General features: G+C 41.8%; 1 protein-coding gene across 1 annotated transcript; it reads right to left on the bottom strand.

Moving 5' to 3' along the window:
* Positions 1-12,133: 12,133 nt before the first annotated feature.
* On the bottom strand, positions 12,134-14,569 carry LOC148768098 (uncharacterized). Its single transcript, XM_088822883.1, has 2 exons — positions 14,372-14,569; positions 12,134-14,067 (listed from the first exon to the last, which is right to left on the bottom strand). Exon 2 carries the CDS (start codon positions 13,935-13,937, stop codon positions 12,546-12,548), a length of 1,392 nt encoding a protein of 463 aa, XP_088679009.1. The 5' UTR covers positions 13,938-14,067; positions 14,372-14,569; the 3' UTR covers positions 12,134-12,545.
* Positions 14,570-23,141: the final 8,572 nt, after the last annotated feature.

Genomic DNA, 23,141 nt, shown 5'->3' with positions numbered 1-23,141 from the left:
AATAAATGACACCTTATTTTTATTTAGAAATAATAAATGTGCTATGAATAAATCAACTAAATAATATTTAAGATAGTAATTTTTTTTCAAATTTTGGGTTAAAAATTATTTACTCATTAAATATTTAAATTAAAAAAATAACATTTAGATAGTATATTTTTTCATATGTTGGATGAAATTATTTAATTCACCAAATATGTACATTAAAAGTTAAATATTTATTTGTAACATCAAATTTCGTACCGTTAATCCTAAATGAAAAGGTCATGTTAATGAAATTTGATGTTAGTAATAAATAGTTAAATACAATAGAACATTAACATTTACCGTTAAATAAATATTGATGCAAAAATTACAAGTTTTCATATAAATATCTAATGAGTAAATATTTTAATCCAACATCTGAAAAATTATACATGCGAAATATTAATTTCCTATATTTATCCGCAATGCAAAAATATTTTTTTAATAAAAATAAGGTGTCATTTTGTAGAAATTATTAAAGAAAATATAGAGTTTGATGATAAAACTATTAAAAAAAATGTAAGAGGACGTCGAATATTCAATAAATGGAGAAAAAAATTGTTAAATACTTACATTGACAAGAGAAACCTGAATCTCAATACTAGATCTGATTTCAATTTTTGTAAGAATGGCATGAGCCGAAGAAGGGAATCAACAAAACAAACCCGCCAAATGAGATTAACTCTTCTTTATTTGTAGATATAATTTTTCTACAAATATATAGAAGTTGTAACCGATTACTATAGATTTATAGAAACTTTCTAGAAAGCTCTCAATTGTACTTTGCTTCCTAAAAGATATCAAACGTCTATATAGTGTTCTAAAGAGTCATCCCCAACCATATAAGTAAATCATTTCCCACCATTCATCGCGGGGATGGAGAAGTATAAATAGGAGTACGATGTCAGTTCTAAACTAATCAAAAATACTTGTAAAATATTGAAAATAACAATAAAGTACATATGTTCAGTAGTTATTAAAACAACAAGTCTGTGGCAACGAATCTTTCTAAATTATTTTCTATATTATGCTTAGGGCATTTGGAATATCAGAACATAAATTGTAAACGAAATCCTATTTCAAATTGTAAACAAAATTATAAGCCTATTTCTTTTCACACAATAATCCTATTCCCTATATTCCACAACAGAAAATGAGATTTTAACATAACACGCTTAAATACACGTAAATAAAGCATGAATACTTACATTTAGGCAAAAACTCCAATATCCTCTTCAATTTTTAAAGTTTAAAATGATTTAAGGAAAATTAGACCAGTCGTGTGTGACGTGATTATTATCCACCTACATTCCAATTTTATAGAAAACTCTTCAATTAAGTAAAGTAATTACGACGGTAAAAAACCTGAGTACAACTTTTAGAAGAATACATGAATATAATCACTTACATTGCACCATGTGTGGTTGTAGATATCAAATTAGGAACTTGAAGAAAACGAAGAGCGGGAAAAGTGAGAAAAAAATTGACGGCTGTAAATTGCTGATGACGGGAGTAACCCCAATTTCTTTGTTTATATGCACAATGATCTTTTATTGTGTGTTTCAGAAAACTGTTTGATGATGCTAAAATATAGCTCACCTAGGGTGGTGTAGAAAACGAACTGGGAGAGCAAAGCAGATCAGAAGCTTGACAACTTGATGATCATGAGGTACCTGCGATCATAGAACACATGAACTAAGCCGGGGGTTGATCCGGCGAAAACCCCTCCGACGCTCAAGTCAGACGTGCTGATCATAGAAATAGTCCAGAGAATACATATTATAGTATTGCTCAGTTAATAGGACGTACCTTAAGGAATTAATTCAAACCTTTATTTATAGTTTAGTTGAGATTGTCGGGCCCAAACCTTACTTGAAGGTGATTGGGCCTCGGTGATAGTGGTCTTCGATATTGGGCTCGTGGCCCAGTAGGTAAGTAATTTGTAGACCCATTGAGTTGGCCCAATTATGCATATCATTAAGCCCCCCACTCTCGATTCGATGTGGGGGGCATGTTGAAATGGGTGTCAGATCGTGTCGAGAGTAAAATTTGTAGAAGTCGATCGTTGGCGTATGGCCTAATGGTGTGCGAAAACGCATCGGAGCGTGTGTCGGAGGGGCGTGAAGGCGCGTTGGCGCGTAGCGCAATCAAGTTGTCGCGATGTAAGTTACTTGAGTCGTCGGTGTTGTCCCGCGACGATGTAATAGCTCGGATCAAGTTATCTCCTCGTGGGAGTTGTCTCGTCGCGGGGTAATAGAGTTGACCGAGTTATCTCCTCGTGGGAGTTGTCTCGTGATAATGCAGTAGCACAGAGCGAGTATTCTCCTCGTGGGAGTTGTTATTTATCGACATTGTCAATGTTGTGACGCGTTGCTTGTATGTGTTTACATATAGCCTTGTGCGTGACGTACTTGAGGAGGGGATCAGGCTCTCAAGATTTTTATATGGGGATCGTGCCCTTTGTTAGACCTCGTGGGTCGTAAGTATGTTTGGACCGTGGCCACGTTTTAATGAAGGACCCATTGAAAACAAGTAGATAAATTTGAGTAATCAAGCTGGCCAGGCTATATAGATTCCCATAATATTTCTAAGTGTTTCTAGGGTTGTAATCGTGCTAACTTGAGCTTGCGATTATATAGTGAGTTTCGGGCGAGTTGTCTCCTCATGGGAGTTGTCTCGCAGCGAAGTTGTAGAATCATTGGATGACCCGCGACTGACGAGTGTGCAGATTGATGTCGCTCTGAGCGATTTCTCTCCTCGTGGGAGTTGTCTCGCAGCGAGTCTTATTATCGAGCGAGGTGGCTGCACGTGGGAGTTGCCTTGCAACGGATTTGTAGTGTCGAGCGAGTTGGCTCCTTGTGGGAGTTGGCTCCTCGTGGGAGTTATCTCGCTGAGGGTTCGTAGTACCGAGCGAGTTGGCTCCTCGTGGGAGTTGTCTCGCTGCGGGTTGTAGGACGGAGCGAGTGGTCTCCTCGTGGGATTTTCCTCGCAAGGGGTTGTAGGTTCGAGCGAGTTTGCTCCTCGTGGGAGTTGTCTCACTGCGGGATGTAGGACAGAGCGAGTTTGCTCCTCATGGGAGTTGTCTCACTGCGGGATGTAGGACAGAGCGAGTTTGCTCCTCGTGGGAGTTGTCTCGCTGCTGGTTGTAGGACCGAGCGAGTTTGTTCCTCATGGGAGTTATCTCGCTGTGGTTATGAGACCCGAGGGAGTTGGCTCCTCGTGGGAGTTACCTCGCAACGGGTTATAGGATGGAGCGAGTGGTCTCCTCGTGTGAGTTATCTCGCTATGGTTTCGTAGACCCGAGGGAGTTGGCTCCTCGTGGGAGTTGTCTCGCTGCGGGTTGTAGGACGGAGCGAGTGGTCTCCTAGTGGGAGTTGTCTCGCAAGCCCCCCACCCTCGAGACGATGTGAGAGCCACGTCGAAAAGGGTACCGGATCGTGTCGAGAGTAGATCGGTGTTGTAGTGTTTCTTTAATTGCTGGCGTGGTGTGGAGAAATAATAATTTGTATTTATCCATTTGAGCGCGTGCGCGATATGATGAGGCGCGCTAGAGAGTTCGCGCTTGGTGGAGCGCGTTGAAATTCTTGCGCGATTTGGTGAAGCGAGGTGAAATCTACGCGCAATTTGGTGGAGAGTGGCAAAAGTTGTGCCCAATTAGGTGGGAGCGCGCGCTCCAAGGTGGCTTTGGGAGGCGCGCGCGTGCATGGGAAGGCGCGCGCCTTTTCCCCTTTTTTTTTTTTTTTTTTTTTTGAATGGAGCCGCGCGCGCGGCTCAGCTGCATCTCCTCCCTTTTTATTTTTTATTCTCTTTTTTCTTTTTCTTCTTCTTTCTTCTTTCTTTCTTCTTCTAATTCTTCTTCTTTTACTCTCTTTTTTCTTCTTCTTGTTCTTGTATTTTTTTCATCTTCTTTTTTCTTCTTCTCTTTTTTCATCTTTTTTTTTATTTTTTCATCTTCTTCTTTTTTTTTTCTTTCTTCTTCTGTTTTTTCATCTTCTTTTTTTTTCTTTTTTCTTCATCTTCTTCGGGGGTCTCGCGTGCGCGATTTTACCTCCCCCCCCCCCTTTTTTTTTTATTTTTTTTTTACTCGTCTCTTGCGATGTGATGTGAACCCACTTGGGGTTGAAAGGTAAAGGTGATGCCCAACCTAGGGATGGGTTAACCACTCACTGTAGGATGAGGCGCTCGAGACCTATGGTCTGAGGTGACAACACGAGTTGAAGCTTTCGCGGTCGTATGCTGAAGGTCCTTGTCGGTTATCTGAATCGTTAGAGGAGCAAGTATCAGTTGATATTGTTGAAGTTTCGGCGATCATACGCTGAAGGTCCTCTTCGGTTATCTGAACCGCTCGAGGGGGGTGGAAGTAGGCCCCCAGAGAGTCGATGACCCATGGCGAGCGAAATATTTTGGGGGCACTATAAGCCCCCAGGGAGTCGATAACCCTTGGCGAGCGAAATATTTTGGGGGCACTGTATACCTCCAGGGAGTCGATAACCCTTGGCGAGCGAGATATTTCGGGGGTAGAGGTAAGCCCCCAGGGAGTCGATAACCCTTGGCGAGCGAAATATTTTGGGGGCAGATGTAAACCCCCAGGGAGTCGATAAACCTTGGCGAGCGAAATATTTTGGGGGCAGATGTAAGCCCCCAGGGAGTCGATAACCCTTGGCGAGCGAAATATTTTGGGGGCAGATGTAAGCCCCCAGGGAGTCGATAACCCTTGGCGAGCGAAATATTTTGGGGGCAGATGTAAGCCCCCAGGGAGTCGATGGCGGTGGTGCCATAGGTGGCTCCACATGTGGAGCAGGTGCTGATATCGCGTTGGGAGCATTTGCTCCCATCGTGGCGATATATTGGGTCACGGCCTCTGTGGCAGCGCGAGTTGAAGCTTCTGCTATCATGCGTTGAAGCGCATCCTCGGTTATTTGAACCATTCGAGGAGCAGGGAGTGGTGGATCGGCGAGTGGTGGGTCCCGAGAGGGGATCACCTGAACCTCGCGAGGCGGATCCATAGGACGTGGAGGAGGTGGCAAGCCAGAGCCTCCACGAGGTGGGAGGTCGTTAGTAGTGTCATTTTCTCTCCGAGCAGACGCCTCAGGAGGATCTTGTTGTCTACATGATGTGGTTTGCATCGTTCCCACAGACGGCGTCAAAATGATGATGCTAAAATATAGCTCACCTAGGGTGGTGTAGAAAACGAACTGGGAGAGCAAAGCAGATCAGGAGCTTGACAACTTGATGTTCATGAGGTACCTGCGATCATAGAACACATGAACTAAGCCGGGGGTTGATCCGGCAGAAACCCCTCCGACGCTCAAGTCAGACGTGCTGATCATAGAAATAGTCCAGAGAATACATATTATAGTATTGTTCAGTTAATAGGACGTACCTTAAGGAATGAATTCAAACATTTATTTATAGTTTAGTTGAGATTGTCGGGCCCAAACCTTACTTGAAGGTGATTGGGCCTCGGTGATAGTGATCTTCGATATTGGGCTCGTGGCCCAGTAGGTAAGTAATTTGTAGGCCCATTGAGTTGGCCCAATTATGCATATCACTGTTTTATTTGAATATTCCAACATAAAATTTATTAACATATCACCATTTTTGGATGAATATGTTTTTTTAATAATTTTTATAGCTTCATTATCATAAATTCTCGCTCACTAGATAGTATTTTTTTACTTATTACTTCAAATTGACCAATTATTTCGAAAACTGTTTCCACCGATAATCCAAAACATGTAAAGAAGTTTTCGTGTTAAAATTTCAGCAGGAATGAATACATACTTTTATTTTATATGTTTATGAATTTTAAAGTTTCATTCCCTACCTATGTTTTTCAATTGACTGGATTAATTTTTAACTTTAGATCGACAAATTATTTTGGAAAACTAATTTTGATTGAAATTTTATACACGGAAAGGAGTATCAAGATAATTTTTAAGTACCAAGATATGGTTCAGGAACGTACGAGTATCGTGTATATTTGTACACTTAATTGTATCTTTTAATTGGAGCTTTTGGTGTAATTTATTGATAATTGGTGTTTAAAGTCATGATTTATTGAGTTTCAGGCATGATATGAAGAATTGAATAAAGTGGGGGTCAAAAGGGAAAATAAGAACAAAATGTGGACAAAAAAGTGAAGTCAAAAGTCAGACCGTCAAGATCTCGGACAGCCGTCCGAGAAATACACTAGAAGTTGAGACGGCCGTCCGAAAATCTATTTTCAAGAAGAGAAAAGTCTCTGGATTTGAGATGGCCATCTCGGATTTTAACTGAAAATCCAGATGGCCGTTCGAGCAGGCAGAGAGGCGGAGTAAGGAACTACAAGAAAACTACATTTTTCGCGATTTTTTCCACCTTATAAATGACCAACTCAAGCACACAATGAAGGGGTCTTTTTTTTACGCAATGTCAAGAGCAAAAAAACAATAACGAAGACGAAGACCTTGAAGATTCAAGCATAGTTTTTATCTTCCATGAACTCTTTTTATTTAGTTTTGAATTTAATCATGAGTAGCTAAACTCTTTATTTTTAGGATTTTATTTTGAACCCTATGTGGGATTTATGAACCATTTTCCATGATTTTATGCAAGTTTTCATTTCGAATTATTTCTTCTGCATGTTTTATTAAGTAACTGCTCACTTTATGTGCTTTTCGGTTATTGTTAATCGCATGAATCGGATGTTAGAGTAGGTGACCGACAAGCCAACATGTGGCTGTGGTCTTTCGTATTTATTATGGTAATAAACAAACCTTTTTCGTATTAATGATAAAACACCTTGGCATTCTATATCTTTGTCCATTTGTCACAAGCATAGATATAGTCCTTACAGTTATTACAAGTACTAGTAATTGATCGTTAGGATCGTGAGATATTTAATTAAGTATTATAACTGTTAAACGTGTTCGTAGTCGAAGGGTTACGCCACTTATAAGGGTATCGGCCTTTCCCATTAAGAGACTAGCTAACACTTAGTGTATGTGTACTGCATCTCATCAGTAAACGATATTGTGATATCGGCATGCATAAGTGGGTGCTCGTAAGTTGACGAGTTCACTGAACTCCCTCACCTTAGAAATCTCTAAGTGGTTCCCAATAATGGAGTAGAGATATCTATGTATAGATGTACACCATTAGTCCTATGACCTAGACATCACCGTGACTTCACTAGAGGACCAGCTGTATCGTGACCTGTCCCTGAGTTCCACCGAGGACCACTCCAAGGGCCAGTGTTCGTGCAGTCCGAAATCTAGTGGGAGGTCTGTGCATTGTAGTCGGGGATTCAATCGCTAGAATATTCTTGGATGTCCTGTGTGTTCTTATAGTTTGTAATCTCTATAAGTCTCTTGCCAGAGCTGACTAAGTGATGATTAGAAAATTCAGTTCTCTAAGTCATGCACGTAACGATTACAACACTTAGAACGATCGCACAGTCATTGAACAAATAAAGAGGTCTTGATGAACCAATGCCTCCAGTTGAATCGAGACATATGAATCGAAGGGATCATACTGTACGCTAACTATATCAAAAGGTTCTTGCAGGCACTTCATTTGTATCTACGGAATCATGACGTGTAGTTGTTAGACGCCAATCTTGATTCGTTGGGTGATTAAGGTGAAACGAGCTTCATCTTAATCGTAAGTCTAAGGGACGAGTTTTGACCACAAAGGGCTGTGGGCCCACAGCTAGCTTACACCTGAACCATCGAGGGTGACACTGCTCGTGCACATGAGATCTTTGAATAAATGGTCAAAGGTAAAAATGGTTTATCTTTGCATGATTGAAAGTCAATATGATTGGGTCCAACATTTGTAATTTGGAATTATGAATGAGAATAAGAAAAAGAAAAGAATAGACGAACATCTTAGTGAACTTTCTAAATCGGGAAGTTTCCAAATTTAGAAAGTGCACTGAATTAGGGTTCCACTTTTAGAAAGTTTGAAATTGAGAATTGGCACTCGTAATGACGAGGACATTATAATGATTCCGAAAATGTAATTGTTACAATTTTCCGATCATCGAATTGAGAGAGACGAGCAAGTAAAAGAACTAACGAACTTAAGCTGTTGGGCCAGGTCCAACTTAAGCCCGTTAGGGTTTTATGCAAGACACTATAAATACTTGATTTATAGGTCTTGCACAACACACAACACACGAACTAAACCCTAGCCGCTCTCACCTCTCTCGGCCGATCTCAACCCGTGACCACCACCGCGCCGTCGCCACCATCTCGCCAGAATCGGCCATCTGTTGGCCGATCCTTTTGGTAGCTCTTTTCTCTTTTCGTTTCTTTCCGTTTTATTCTAACTACTTCGTGTCTAGTGCAACGTTCTAGTAGATCAAAGTATACGAGGTGAAATTCGAGAGGAGGAAGAATCGAAGAATCGAGGAGCTGCCACCGAGCCGACGACGCACGCGCCGCCCGAAGAGAGCGCGTGAACCACAAGCGCCGCCGTAGCTCGGATCATCGTCGTTGCTGCCCCGGATCGCACGGATTGGTTTTCCGTGGCAATCTAGCTTTGCTTAGTGCGCCTACCTCATGCTTCAAGAGGTAAAGTTTCGAATCCATCGTCGTTAGATTCGGACACGTTTAAATTAATATATGCATGTTCGTTTAAGTAAGATAATTGTATGATTTTATGTGACTACATGAAATTGTTTATTTACTGCGAGCATGATTATTTGATTTAAACGCGAGCATGCTAGTTGATTTAATTTCGATTAAGTAATTAAGCATGTATGTTGTTTTTAATTTCGCTGGAAGCGCAAAGGTACGCAATTAATTGTTTTCAATTATCGGGCATGTGTTTATGTGTTTTAAATTTGTTTAAATCGCATAAATTTTTGTTTTCCGTTGCGTACACGTGTCCGATTCCCTACATCGGAAGACCAGGTTAATAATCAAAGCTTGGGTAGAAGATCCTTTGTAGTATTAACATAATGAATATAGTTAAGCTCTTAGGTAGCTATTATTGAAATTTGTGCTTCATGCTGTGTTCTAGGTTTAATTGAGTAGGAATACAATAATTCAATCTAGAGTATTAGAATCGTAATACACGTGGAAGCGTGTGATGATTAATTTAGCATCTCAGGTTACTAATCCGATTTAATGATTTGCATAATTGAAGGATTTCGGGAATTAATAATCACATAGAGGGGAGAATAAAATCCTAGCTTGTTTTCTCTGATAAATCTTCGTTTTTAATTTCTTTCGTGCTTTTGCTTGTTTAAATTGTTTTTAAATTGTTTCAGTTTAATTTAGTTTAATTAATCAACTTACGACTGTGTAGAGTGGGCTTGAGCATAATTCGTAGAATTTAGCGTATAGGATTAGATAATTTATTATTCTCTGTGGGATGGATATTCAGACTTAATTGTCCACTATATTACTTGTTCGATACGTGCACTTGCGTGTAGGTAAAACCACCAACAATATCTCCACTCGGAGAAATTTCAAACATGTCCAATCATGGCTTCAGGCCATGTGCATTCACGCGCTACCTCGTGAAGGTAAAATTTTAACATGATTCGACCAAGTAACTTAAGGTACATTTCACAGACCTCCAAGATATAGCTACTTTTCTAAAACTAAACCATAGATTCTGGGAACGAGCTTTGTGTGTATATGATTTACGGTCAAAATCAGTATAACCTACAAGTTTTGCATCTTTCACTGATGAATACGACTCGGTGAGGTGAGTTATGTCTACCTAATAAATTTACCGAAAACGCCAAATCATATTGAGTACATGGAGTTAAGTACACTGAACATTAGATATGCCAACACTTCCTCGTCCTCCTTCATGGGACATAATAAATCATTCGACCTATTCAATTGTCGAACTTCCATAGGTGTTAATCGATAATTTTGTTTTATCCATAACATCTTCTGGATATTAATCGATTGATAGACAAAAAACTGATCGACATGATACTATATGATACGGGTTTTCCTCACGTATAAATTACCGCAAGTATACGGTATCGCATTTTGCAGAACAGTGGTTCCGGATATCGATCCACAGGGACCTTGTAGATTCAAATGCTGAGTAGTGTAATTATATTATCGTTATATTATCTAGCCGATCGTAAATAAGTGGATTGGGGAGAAACCCTAATTTAAAAGCATGCAAGATCGTAAACATGCAAATATAGAATGTACGTAAATAAAGTAACGACAACTCAACGCGGGGGACTTCGATTTAAAGGGGACTTCTAGGGCCAAATCCACCTAGGTATAATCAACAACGATCGACAAATCCGCTATCTAAATTCACGCTCCTATTCGTTAACCCAGACGCTAATGTACTCTAACCCCCGTCTCCAGTGTAGTTAGAGTCTACCCACAGGTCCGACGTCTCCGTTCAGAACCTGCTATTAAGAGAGCATTTAGGCCAAGTCCTTAAGGGCTACCCGAAGTGCATCACGTCTCCGTTTCCACACCCCGAGCTATGTTTTCCTAACTTCAAACAAGAAATCCTCTCTCGAGTTCATTCCTATTTAATATCAATCTGAGAGCTGATCAACACAATAAGAAGCATTTAATACAGGAAAACATAAACGAAATCAAAACACGATAAATAGATAACAGAAATGACGATCGAAATCAATATATACAAGGCTTCATTGCCCTAGAAGAAAATGTTCTTAGTTCATAACAAACATAGTATCAAAAGAATGTACAAAGGAAATGAAGAACAAAACGTAAAGAAATTGCGTAAGAAAAACCCAAGTCGGAACCCCCGTTGATGATTCCCGCGAAGAACCGTCGAAAACCGTAAAAAGTCGAAGAAGAACGAAGAGTGAGGGCTTGCTTCTATTTATAGTAAATTGCAAAGCTTCCTCAAGAAGCTTTGCTTTTTAAAATATCTGCCCTTGAAAATCGTGCCAGATCGCGATCCAATAAAGTCAGATCGCGATCTGGCTTCTCAAAAAAACGTGAACCGCCTCCCAGATCGCGATCCAGGAAGTGCGGATCGCGATCTGGGTCTGAATATTGTTTGCTACTGGAATTTGTCACCAGATCGCGATCCGGCTTCCCTGGATCGCGATCTGGGTCTTAATGACCACTTTCTCGGCTTGAAAAATCGGTTTCGCTTCCAAATGGCTTCGACTTGGCAACAAAAGCTAACAAAACCTAAAAAAGGAAATAAAACAAGAAACGCAATAATATAAACAAATAAAGCCGAAACTCGGATCAACGAAGACCAAAACTCGAAGATTTGATAAGCAAAAATCGTGCAAAACGACCACTTATCACACCCTCAAACTTAGATCTTTACTCGTCCCGAGTAAATCAAAACGAAACTACAACAAAAATGAAAATAAAAACACCAAACTAAACTAGGCCACTAACGTAGGGAATCACGATTGCATTTAGCGTATGCAACAAGCCTTTGAACCCCTGGGTACCCCCAAAGGACGAGTTGTGTCTCGTGAGGGTTTTCAGACAACACACCCACAAAGTTGCCGGATTGGTTAAAGCATTGCAATTAATTCGAAAGATAAAACGAGCTAGATAACCTAAAATCTCAGAATGGCCCACGACTTTAAGGTATTCGACTTTCCTACCGACGCAATTAGTTGTTTCTACACCAAAATGAAAGATAGACTCAAGAATCCGTAATTAAACAATAAACACAATCATCGAGGGTTTTGAGTAGAAATGTGGGTGAAAAGTAAGTTTTGATTCTGAAATTCAAAAACTCGAGTTGGGCATAAGTAGGTCTTTTTATTCAATAAGATACGACAACAACAATATATTGTGATTTTTCTCACAACTTTCTCTTTTTTTTTTCTTTTTTTTCTTTTTTTTTTTTTTTTTTTTGCTTTTTTTTTTTTTTTTTTTTTTTTTTTTTTTTTTTTTTTTTTTTTTTTTTTTTTTTTTTTTTTTTTTTTTCTTGACATATCGAATAAAAACGTAAAGACCATTGATAGAACTTCTAGCCAACAACTCGAAATCGTGAACACATAATTCAATTCTAACCTGCCCCCCAAACCTCAGGCTATTATACCCCTCAGAAAAATGCGCTCAAACTTAATCGGAAAGGATTCGAAAGGCTATCCACACAAGTTGCAAAAACGCAGTCAGAAGGTTCATCTATAATTAGCCGGTGATCCATAATTTCAATTTTAAAATCAACTAGCCCATCTACTAATTCATTAATTGCTTTGCTTCAAAAGAACCCGGAAATGCAAATTACACTCGATCCTACATGAAATGCATGTGACAACCAAAACACAATAACAGAAATCAAAATACATAAACGAAACTAAATTATATGATATGCATGCAAAAGACCAAATCAAAATAAGATAAATAAAATAAAAATAAAAACAAAGTCTAGCAAAGATACATCGTAAACGAAATATCAATCCAACGACTCATCCCAAAACAAACGAACTAAAAACAAACAGGTTCAACACACACCACCCTCAAACTTAAATTCTAGCATAGTCCCTATGCTCAAAAGCAGAATAAAAAAAATAAAAGGGATAGAAAACACAACGTCCCCTAGTTGTCGTGATCGTCCTCGTGGGCTCCTCCCTCCTCTTCCGGTCGTCCCCGCTCGTACTCCTCCCAGGCCTGTGCCACCAGTGTAGTGGCTGCCGCTTGTGCTTGCTCGTCGGCGGCGGAGGTTGATGCTCCATCATATCGAGGCCGTGGTGGGAACGGCCGTGGCTCGACAATGTCATCGGTCCTGCACTGAAGCGCTGCAGCCATGGCCTTCATCATTTTCTTGAACCATCCCACATTTTCCTCCATAACATCCATCCATTGGCCGACATACTCCGGGAGCTGTGGTTCTGCTTCTTGTCTGCCTCTTCTGGCCCTTTGTTCTGGTCGAGCCGCATGAACACCTGAGGGACCCGCATCTGGTAAGTCTGAGTCGCCCTCGCCTAGGGGTCCACTCGCTGGCTGGAGCTTGTGGTAAGGGAAGATAGGCTGTGGTGACCTGGTGAGCCGGTCATCCGCGTATGTGGGGACCCCTGCACGATCACACAGTGTAGTGATGAGGGAAGGGAACATCAGACCTAGAGAGGTATCACCTAAGCATCGTCGGATCTCAGCGTGTATGATCGCGCCCACATTCACAGGTGTCCTCTTCATAATGGCGTACATCAGTGTAAGACGTGGGGCATAGGTCTTGGCCGTCGACTTTGTGGGCATGAGCCTGCTACTGACGAAGTACATCCACACCTTCGCTTCCCTTGAAAGTTCCCCCCGACGGAACCAGTGCTCTCCTTTTTGCCACTTCGAACCCCTAGGGCAAAGAGTCTGAATCAGCTCCTCATAGGTCGTTGCCATCTTCAGTTGTTGAAACGGCTCGGTCGAGACTTCGGGTAGGTGGAAAAACTTGTTGATTGTAGAAGCGTCATAGCGCACCTCTTTGTCTCGAAGAACGACCACCGACCCCGGGTGAAAACCGGCATTGGCATAGAAGAGCCTCACTAGATTCTCGTTGTAGTCCTCCGGTCGTTTGGCCAAGTACTTCCATTGTCGACGATCAAAGTTTTCTATGATCGATTCTTTTTCCATGCCATCGATATCTAATTCCCGTTCTGGAACAAACGGTCGGCTATGGCGACGTATGAATTCCCTTTTGGCCTCGACGTTCACGTACAAAAACTCATCTCCCGGTTCGAGGACTACGCGGTCAAGGATGGTGTGTTGATTAGCACGGGATCCCATCTCAAGTTGCACGTTTCCCGTGCGTGGGGTTTGTTGCTCTTCCGGCACCTGAGATGGTGGTGGTGCGCTCGAAGTGCCTTCTTGGCTTCCCGTGCCTCGAGAGGCTGCCTTTTTCTTCGGTGCGGCTTTTCCTTTTGCCGGAGCCTTCTCCTTGGGTTGGGCTTTTTTGGTGGTTTCGCCCGTCTTTAAGAGTTTCTTGGCCGGCGACGTCATTTCGATCGAATTTGTGCGAGATGGAGGGTCGAAAGCCTTTGGAAGTTGGTTCGGGAATTTTGTCGAACACTTGGCGTGCCCAACTTGGTAAGCCTTTTGATTTCCACCGGTTGTTCGGTACCTATCCCTCCTACATCAATCACAACACCCAAGTGAGAATCCACCACCACAATTAACGATAGGTAGCTAAACAATCAACCCAAGTCATTCAAATCTTTATTTTATCCTTTAGTTCGAAATTAAGAACAATAGGGCAATTCCTATATCTAAACATTGGTTCACCCGCAAATTCATGTTTTGAATCCCAACACCAAGTACAAAATCACGTACTAGCATACACAATTAACAAACAAGGGGAAAAAATCATGAAATTTTGGGGAAATTCGAAAGAATTGAAGAAAATGAAAGAAATGAAGATTAGATTGAAAATTTACCTTTTCTTGAAGATTCACCCACAAATTCTTGGAGTAAATGTGCAAATCGTGAATTTGTGATGTTCAAGTGTGTGATTGATGTGCTTTTATGATAGAAATTTGAAGATTTTGAAATTGGGGAGGGGTTAGGGTTTGGAATTAGAAAAAGGGGAAATAAGAAAATGAAGGGGGGGGGGGTCAGCCTTTTGAACTGTTTTTCGGCCCCAGATCGCGATCCACAATACCCGGATCGCGATCTGGAGGCTCACCTTGCAGCTTCTGGAAAAAGGCTCCAGATCGCGATCCACAATACCCGGATCGCGATCTGGCCTTAAATTGTTGGCTACTGGAAAAACACCCCAGATCGCGATCCGACATACCTGGATCGCGATCCGGGCCCGAAATTGGCTGCTACTGGAAAAACACCCCAGATCGCGATCCGGCTTACCTGGATCGCGATCTGGGACACCTAAAACCTGCCAAAACGAAAATTTTAAATGGGTAAGATAGAGATGTTGAACCCTAAATTATAAAAATGCACGAAAATGAAAAAAAAAAAAAAAAACGAAAACAAGATCAAAAAGGAAAATGACAGATAATGAGCAACAATGGGGTGCCTCCCATTTAGCGCCTGTTTTACAGTCGACGGCTTGACTTCTTTTGGATTTATTGGGAGAAAATTAGTGCGACACGCTCCACTTCCTCGGGAGCACCATTCGGGTAGTAATGCTTAACTCGTTGCCCATTCACTTTGAACGATGGACCGTCTCGTCCTCGTATTTCGATTACTCCTTGTGGGGTTGCGCTCAGGACTACGAATGGTCCTGACCAACGGGACTTGAGCTTGCCCGGAAATAGTCGTAGCCGAGAATTGAATAGCAGGACTTGGTCACCTGCCCGGAACTCTCGCTTTGTAATTCTTTTGTCATGCCACTTTTTCGTCTTTTCTTTGTAAATCTTGGCATTTTCGTAAGCATCATTTCTGAACTCCTCCATTTCGTTGAGTTGAAGCAATCGACGATCGCCGGTAGCTGTTTGATCGAAATTGAGCTTTTTGACTGCCCAATAAGCTCGGTGCTCCAATTCCACTGGCAGGTGGCACGCTTTCCCATACACGAGTTTGTACGGAGACATCCCAATCGGTGTCTTGAATGCGGTTCGATAGGCCCAAAGTGCATCATCGAGCTTCAATGCCCAATCTTTTCGGTTCGTGCTCACGGTCTTCTCCAGAATCTGTTTGATTTCTCGGTCTGACAACTCAGCAAGGCCATTTGTTTGTGGATGATAGGCTAGCGCAATTTTGTGTCGGATCCCCAACTTGTTCGTGAGATTAGTGAGCAGTTTGTTGCAGAAGTGAGATCCTTCATCGCTAATGATTGCCCTGGGTGTCCCAAACCTTGAGAAGATGTTCTTGTGGAAGAATTTGAGGACCGTACGAGCATCGTTGGTAGTGGTGGCAATTGCTTCGACCCATTTGGACACGTAGTCCACGGCAAGCAAAATGTATAACTTCCCGTTCGAAGATGGGAATGGTCCCATGAAGTCTATGCCCCAAACATCGAAAAGCTCCACCTCTTGCATGTTGTTCAAAGGCATTTGGCTTTTGTTGGAAAGGTTCCCTGTTCGTTGGCATCGATCACACCGTTTCACGAACTCGTAACTATCTCTGAATAGGGTTGGCCAAAAGAAGCCTGACTGCAGAACCTTGGCGGCTGTGCGAGATTCCCCGTGATGCCCGCCACAAGGTGAAGAGTGGCAATGTGTGAGAATCTCACGTACTTCAGTTTCCGGAACACATCTTCGGATGACACGATCGGGGCCGGTTCTGAAAAGCAATGGCTCGTCCCAAAGATAGAAACGGCTGTCGTGAAGGAATTTTTTCTTTTGATGATAAGAAAGATCGTCGGGAATGATTCCACTGGCCAAGAAGTTGGCCACATCAGCATACCACGGAGTGTGAGTACTAATGGCGAGCAGTTGCTCGTCTGGGAAGGACTCCTGAATATTTCCTTCGGCTGGAACTTCTTCTAGTATGAGTCTGGAAAGATGATCTGCTACCACATTCTCGCTCCCCTTTTTGTCTCTGATTTCCAAGTCGAACTCCTGGAGTAGGAGCACCCATCTGATGAGTCTGGGCTTGGCGTCCTTCTTTGCGAACAAGTATCGAATAGCTGCGTGGTCGGTGTAAATGATCACCTGAGACCCCAAAATATACGGTCTGAACTTGTCAATAGCATAAACGACAACAAGCATTTCCTTTTCGGTCGTTGAATAGTTCTTCTGTGCCTGGTCAAGTGTACGACTCGAATAGTAGATGGCTTTGAAGATTTTATCCCTCCTTTGTCCCAATACTGCACCTACAGCATAGTCGCTCGCATCGCACATGATCTCGAATGGTTCCTCCCAATTGGGAGTAATCATAATCGGTGATTGGGTTAGCTTCTCCTTGAGAAACGTGAAAGCCTGCAAACAAGCGGAATCAAAATCAAAGACGGCTTCCTTCTCAAGCAAATGACACAAGGGTTTTACTATTTTCGAAAAATCTTTAATGAATCTACGGTAAAACCCAGCATGCCCTAAAAAACTTCTAACCCCCTTGACATCCTTCGGTGGAGGCAATTTTTCAATCGTTTCGATTTTTGCCCTATCCACCTCAAGACCCTTTTTCGATACCTTGTGACCTAGAACAATACCTTCACGAACCATAAAATGACATTTTTCCCAATTTAAAACAAGGTTCGTTTCTGTACATCTTTTCAAAACAAGTTCTAGATTGTGCACACAATGATCGAAAGACGATCCAAACACAGAAAAATCATCCATAAACACCTCAAGAAACTCTTCTACCATATCGTGAAATATAGACATCATACAACGTTGAAAGGTAGCAGGCGCATTACACAAACCGAAAGGCATCCTACGAAATGCAAAAGTACCGTAGGGGCAAGTAAAAGTAGTTTTCTCTTGGTCTTCCGGGGCGATTGAAATTTGATTGTACCCCGAATAACCATCAAGAAAACAGTAATACTCGAAACCTCCTAGCCTGTCTAGCATTTGATCGATAAAGGGAAGGGGGAAATGGTCTTTTCTAGTGGCTGCATTCAATAATCGGTAATCGAAGCATACACGCCACCCAGTGACTGTTCTAGACGGAATAAGTTCATTTTTATCATTCACAATAACCGTCATCCCACCCCTTTTTGGCACAACCTGCACCGGACTGACCCACGGACTGTCAGAAATTGCATAAATCATACCAGCGCCTAACAGTTTTAAGACTTCTTTTTTGACTACCTCTTTCATTGACGGGTTTAACCGCCTCTGAGGTTGGACTCTCGGTTTATAGACGTCTTCCATTAGAATTTTGTGTTGAACAATAGACGGGCTAATTCCCTTAATATCCTCAATAGACCAACCTATAGCTGACCTATATTCTCTAAGGACCTCCAGCAGTGTGTTTGTTTCGGCCTCGCTCAAACTAGAAGAAATAATCACCGGATAAGTCTTGTCTGCTCCAAGAAAAGCATAACAAAGATAATCCGGTAATTGCTTCAATTCCAATACGGGGGCCGTTTTCACACTAACTGGTATCTCGGGGACGATTCCTACCTCGTCTACGCCCAAAGTCTCGGCACACTCAAGAAACAACACACAATCAAGCACATCATTTTCAATAGGAGTTTCAGGGGAGGCAGAATGCAAATCAATAGAATTAACAATGCAGTGCTCAATAGAATCACACAATTCATACAAATCAAAAAAGGAGGAAACACAGTCCTCGATCACGTCTATTCTACTGCAATGCTCAACATGCTCAGAGTGTTTAAATGCATCTGTCAAATTAAAAACAACTTCTTCCCCATTTACCCTAAGCATTAAAGATCCTAATTCCATATCAATCATCGCCTTACCAGTGGCTAAGAATGGACGACCTAAAATGATTGGTGCTTCATCATCTTCAGGCATTTCAAGTACCACAAAATCAACAGGCAAAATGAATTTATCTACTTTAACTAGCACATCTTCTACAATCCCATCGGGATATTTCAATGAACGATCAGCTAGCTGTAAAGTCATGCGAGTGCGGTTCAAATTTCCTAAGCCCAGTTTTAGAAACACAGACATAGGCATCAAATTAATACTTGCCCCCAAATCACATAAAGCTTTATCGAAAGTAGAATTGCCTATAATACAAGGAATAGTGTAACTCCCTGGATCTTTCATTTTCGGTGGTAGATTCGACTGAAGAATGGCACTGCAAGTTGCCGTGAGTGTCACTGGTATGTCTTCTTCGATCCGAATTTTCTTGGATAGGACTTCCTTCATGAACTTGGTGTAGTTTGGCATTACCTCCAAGGCTTCTGCAAAAGGGATGTTGATTCGAATCTGCTTGATCTTTTCAATGAACTTCTTCAATTGATCCTTGAACTTCTTCTTCTTCTGTCTTTCTGGAAAAGGAATAGGAGTTACCATAAGAGGGGGATTATCAGGAAAAGAAATGTTATTGGGCTTACTAGCCTCTTTTGTACTACTCCCTGAAATGGTGATTTCCGGCTCGACCGGGGTCGGTTGTACATGTGGCCTTGGTGACTCGTCAGTCGGATAAGGAGGATCGGTCATTTGCAGACCACTTCGGGTGGTTATGGCTTGACAGCTTTCTTTTGGATTGACTTCGGTATTGCTCGGAAATCCACCCTTGGCCATTGTGGACATGGATTGGGCGATTTGCCCTATTTGCTTCTCCATGTTCTTCATTGTTGATTTCAGGCCCTCCATTTCATGTTCTTGTCGGTGAAGACGCTCGTCATACGTTGGCCCTCGTTGCTCTCTTTGATGGTTGAGATCGGGAGGTGGTTGTAGAGCATTCTTCGGATTGGCATAGGAGAAGTTCTCGTGATTCCGAATTCCCGGGTGGTAATGAGTAGGGTTTTGGTTCTGATTGTTGGTTCCTCGGAAATTGTTGAATCGGTGATTCATAAAGTGTGCCTGCTCCCAATCGTCGTTTGTGGCTTGTGAGGTACTTGCTGCTGCTGCTCGTTCGGTCTGTGGCCCTCGAACTGAAATTTGGGCGACCTGATTTGATAGGATCGCTAATTGTGCTGAAACTGCGGCTAAAGGATCGAGTTGGTGGACTCCGGCCACTTTTTGTATACCACTCCGTTCGGACGGCCAATGGTAAGCATTTTCACACATTCGCTCGACAATGTCTCGAGCGTCTGTGGGAGTCTTGTTTTGCAATGATCCACCTGAGGCAGCATCGACTAGAGATCGGGCTGGTTGATCGAGCCCATTGTAGAATAACTCCATTTGATCCCACGGGTTGAATCCGTGTTGAGGGCATTGTCGTAATAAGTCTTTGAATCTCTCCCAAGACTCGTGCATCGGCTCTTGGCTCATCTGTCTAAAATTGCCTACATCTCTTCGTAGTTGTGCGGTCTTTGAGGGTGGAAAGAATCGTGCTAGAAAGGCTTGTGATAATTCTTCCCAACAGGTGAGTGATCCCGGATTAAGACTCAGAAGCCAACTCTTCGCTTTGTCTCTGACAGAAAATGAGAATAGCTTCAACCGAATGGCATCATCAGAAACGCCGTTAACTTTGATCGTGTCACAAATCTCCAAGAAATTGGCAAGATGGAGATTCGGATCCGCAGTGGCTGCTCCGGAGAATTGGTTCGCCATGACCATGTTGATTAGCCCCGTCTTCAGCTCGAAGTTGTTTGCGGCTATCGTCGGTTTTCTGATTCCCGAATAGTTCTCATTCATAGCTGGAGTTCGGTATTCCCGCATTGTTCGCTCGGGTGGCAGGTTCGGTCTTGGCTGCTCGTTATCTCGTCCTGGCTCTCGATCGTACTCAAAGGCCAGGTGCTCTGGATTTCCTTGATCTTCGGCCATTGGTTCACTTTGTTGGTTGCGCGTGGCCCTTAGTCTACGTAATGTCCTTTCAATCTCGGGATCGTAAGGTATGATTTCCAAATTTCGACGCCTGGGCATAAACAAAGTGAGTGGTTAAGATCAAGGTAAAAATCGAACATAAAACATGTAAATGGCTAAAGTAATAATCAGATAATTGGTAACACTATCAACAAAGATAAAATCAAATTGGTCCCCGGCAACGGCGCCAAAAACTTGATACGGGTTTTCCTCACGTATAAATTACCGCAAGTATACGGTATCGCATTTTGCAGAACAGTGGTTCCGGATATCGATCCACAGGGACCTTGTAGATTCAAATGCTGAGTAGTGTAATTATATTATCGTTATATTATCTAGCCGATCGTAAATAAGTGGATTGGGGAGAAACCCTAATTTAAAAGCATGCAAGATCGTAAACATGCAAATATAGAATGTACGTAAATAAAGTAACGACAACTCAACGCGGGGGACTTCGATTTAAAGGGGACTTCTAGGGCCAAATCCACCTAGGTATAATCAACAACGATCGACAAATCCGCTATCTAAATTCACGCTCCTATTCGTTAACCCAGACGCTAATGTACTCTAACCCCCGTCTCCAGTGTAGTTAGAGTCTACCCACAGGTCCGACGTCTCCGTTCAGAACCTGCTATTAAGAGAGCATTTAGGCCAAGTCCTTAAGGGCTACCCGAAGTGCATCACGTCTCCGTTTCCACACCCCGAGCTATGTTTTCCTAACTTCAAACAAGAAATCCTCTCTCGAGTTCATTCCTATTTAATATCAATCTGAGAGCTGATCAACACAATAAGAAGCATTTAATACAGGAAAACATAAACGAAATCAAAACACGATAAATAGATAACAGAAATGACGATCGAAATCAATATATACAAGGCTTCATTGCCCTAGAAGAAAATGTTCTTAGTTCATAACAAACATAGTATCAAAAGAATGTACAAAGGAAATGAAGAACAAAACGTAAAGAAATTGCGTAAGAAAAACCCAAGTCGGAACCCCCGTTGATGATTCCCGCGAAGAACCGTCGAAAACCGTAAAAAGTCGAAGAAGAACGAAGAGTGAGGGCTTGCTTCTATTTATAGTAAATTGCAAAGCTTCCTCAAGAAGCTTTGCTTTTTAAAATATCTGCCCTTGAAAATCGTGCCAGATCGCGATCCAATAAAGTCAGATCGCGATCTGGCTTCTCAAAAAAACGTGAACCGCCTCCCAGATCGCGATCCAGGAAGTGCGGATCGCGATCTGGGTCTGAATATTGTTTGCTACTGGAATTTGTCACCAGATCGCGATCCGGCTTCCCTGGATCGCGATCTGGGTCTTAATGACCACTTTCTCGGCTTGAAAAATCGGTTTCGCTTCCAAATGGCTTCGACTTGGCAACAAAAGCTAACAAAACCTAAAAAAGGAAATAAAACAAGAAACGCAATAATATAAACAAATAAAGCCGAAACTCGGACGAACGAAGACCAAAACTCGAAGATTTGATAAGCAAAAATCGTGCAAAACGACCACTTATCACTATACACATATAAGAAAAAAATACAATTAAAATTAATAAATATTACCTTTCCCTCCCAAATGTCATCGGCGACGTGCGTTCCGAAACTCGGCATCAACTCAAACTCAGTAGGTCCACCAAGTGCCGAACCAGTCAACTTTCATGGACGAGTAACATTCTGGGATGGGAAGTACGACCATGGGAACGAGTACCAGCACCGGACGAAGTAGCAGTAGCAACACCACCACCAGTCAAAGCAGTTGTGCGTGCAGATTTGTCATCGCCATCATCATCGCCATCGTCATTACCATCTAATCCAAAATTTGGCACCGGATAAATATACTGGGAGTGAAAACTTACGTGTGCAATCATCCTCATTATGCGATGGATCCGCTTGTGCCTCTGACTCCACCGGTAGCAAATTGCGCTCACCTCGTCGTGTTAATCCAGTAACCTTACACTTGTGTGTCCTACCCTCTCGTTGCAGTAGTCTCATCTTTCGATCCCTCGTGTGTAGTAGTCTCATCTACCGATGCCTCATGTCCAGCAAATCCATATGCATAACAAGAGTCATGAGACCCTTGCATCTCCCGAACCCGGAACGTGTCGACATTTACAAAATTAACGGTACAATTTCATTAATCAAGTAATTATTGAAACAAACTACTATTTAAAAAATTATATAAATTAAAATGACTCTATTGAGAAAAAAATTACTGGTTGACTAGTTCAACCAAACCGGACGACCGGTTATTTCTACGCTTGTTCTGACCGTCTGCTCCCCTAACCCACACCCAAAATGGGCATCCAAATCTATTTTCCAAGCTCACTTTGGCCGTGAAAAATAATTTTTGACGCCCATTCTGGGCGTTCCAATAAAGCAGTTCAGAAAAAAAAACCTTAAAAATTCGACTTTTAGGGATTTTTAACATATAATTAACAAATTAAAGTAACTAAAATTGACATATAATATTAGTATCTAGAGTGGAAATGACCTTTAAATTTGGTGAGATTTTTGGATTTGAGAGGATTTGTGATGATTTTGGTGTGTTATTGTGAGTTCTTGTGAGATATGAGATTTTTTTGGGAGGTTTGAGTGGGTTAAAGAGATAAAAAAAAGTGTATTATAAACGGTATTCGTAATTTTAATACCGCAAAATTCATTTCACGTATATATATTATAATGAAAATGTTTAGCCTTTTGTTGAAGTTAATTAATTAGAGTTCATCCTAATGCATTTTTCTCCACACCTAAACCGTCACAAACCAAAACATAAAGGGGCGAAACCATAAATAACCAAAGTACAAGGTCACTAATGTAAATTCCCAAGAAATGATGCCCATTCCCGAATCTTTCCACCCCC

The sequence above is a fragment of the Erythranthe guttata genome, chromosome 9 (assembly GCF_056151865.1).
Source record: "Erythranthe guttata isolate IM_541 chromosome 9, IM_541, whole genome shotgun sequence".
NCBI lineage: Eukaryota > Viridiplantae > Streptophyta > Magnoliopsida > Lamiales > Phrymaceae > Erythranthe > Erythranthe guttata.
This window is presented reverse-complemented; position numbering and strand designations above follow the sequence as displayed.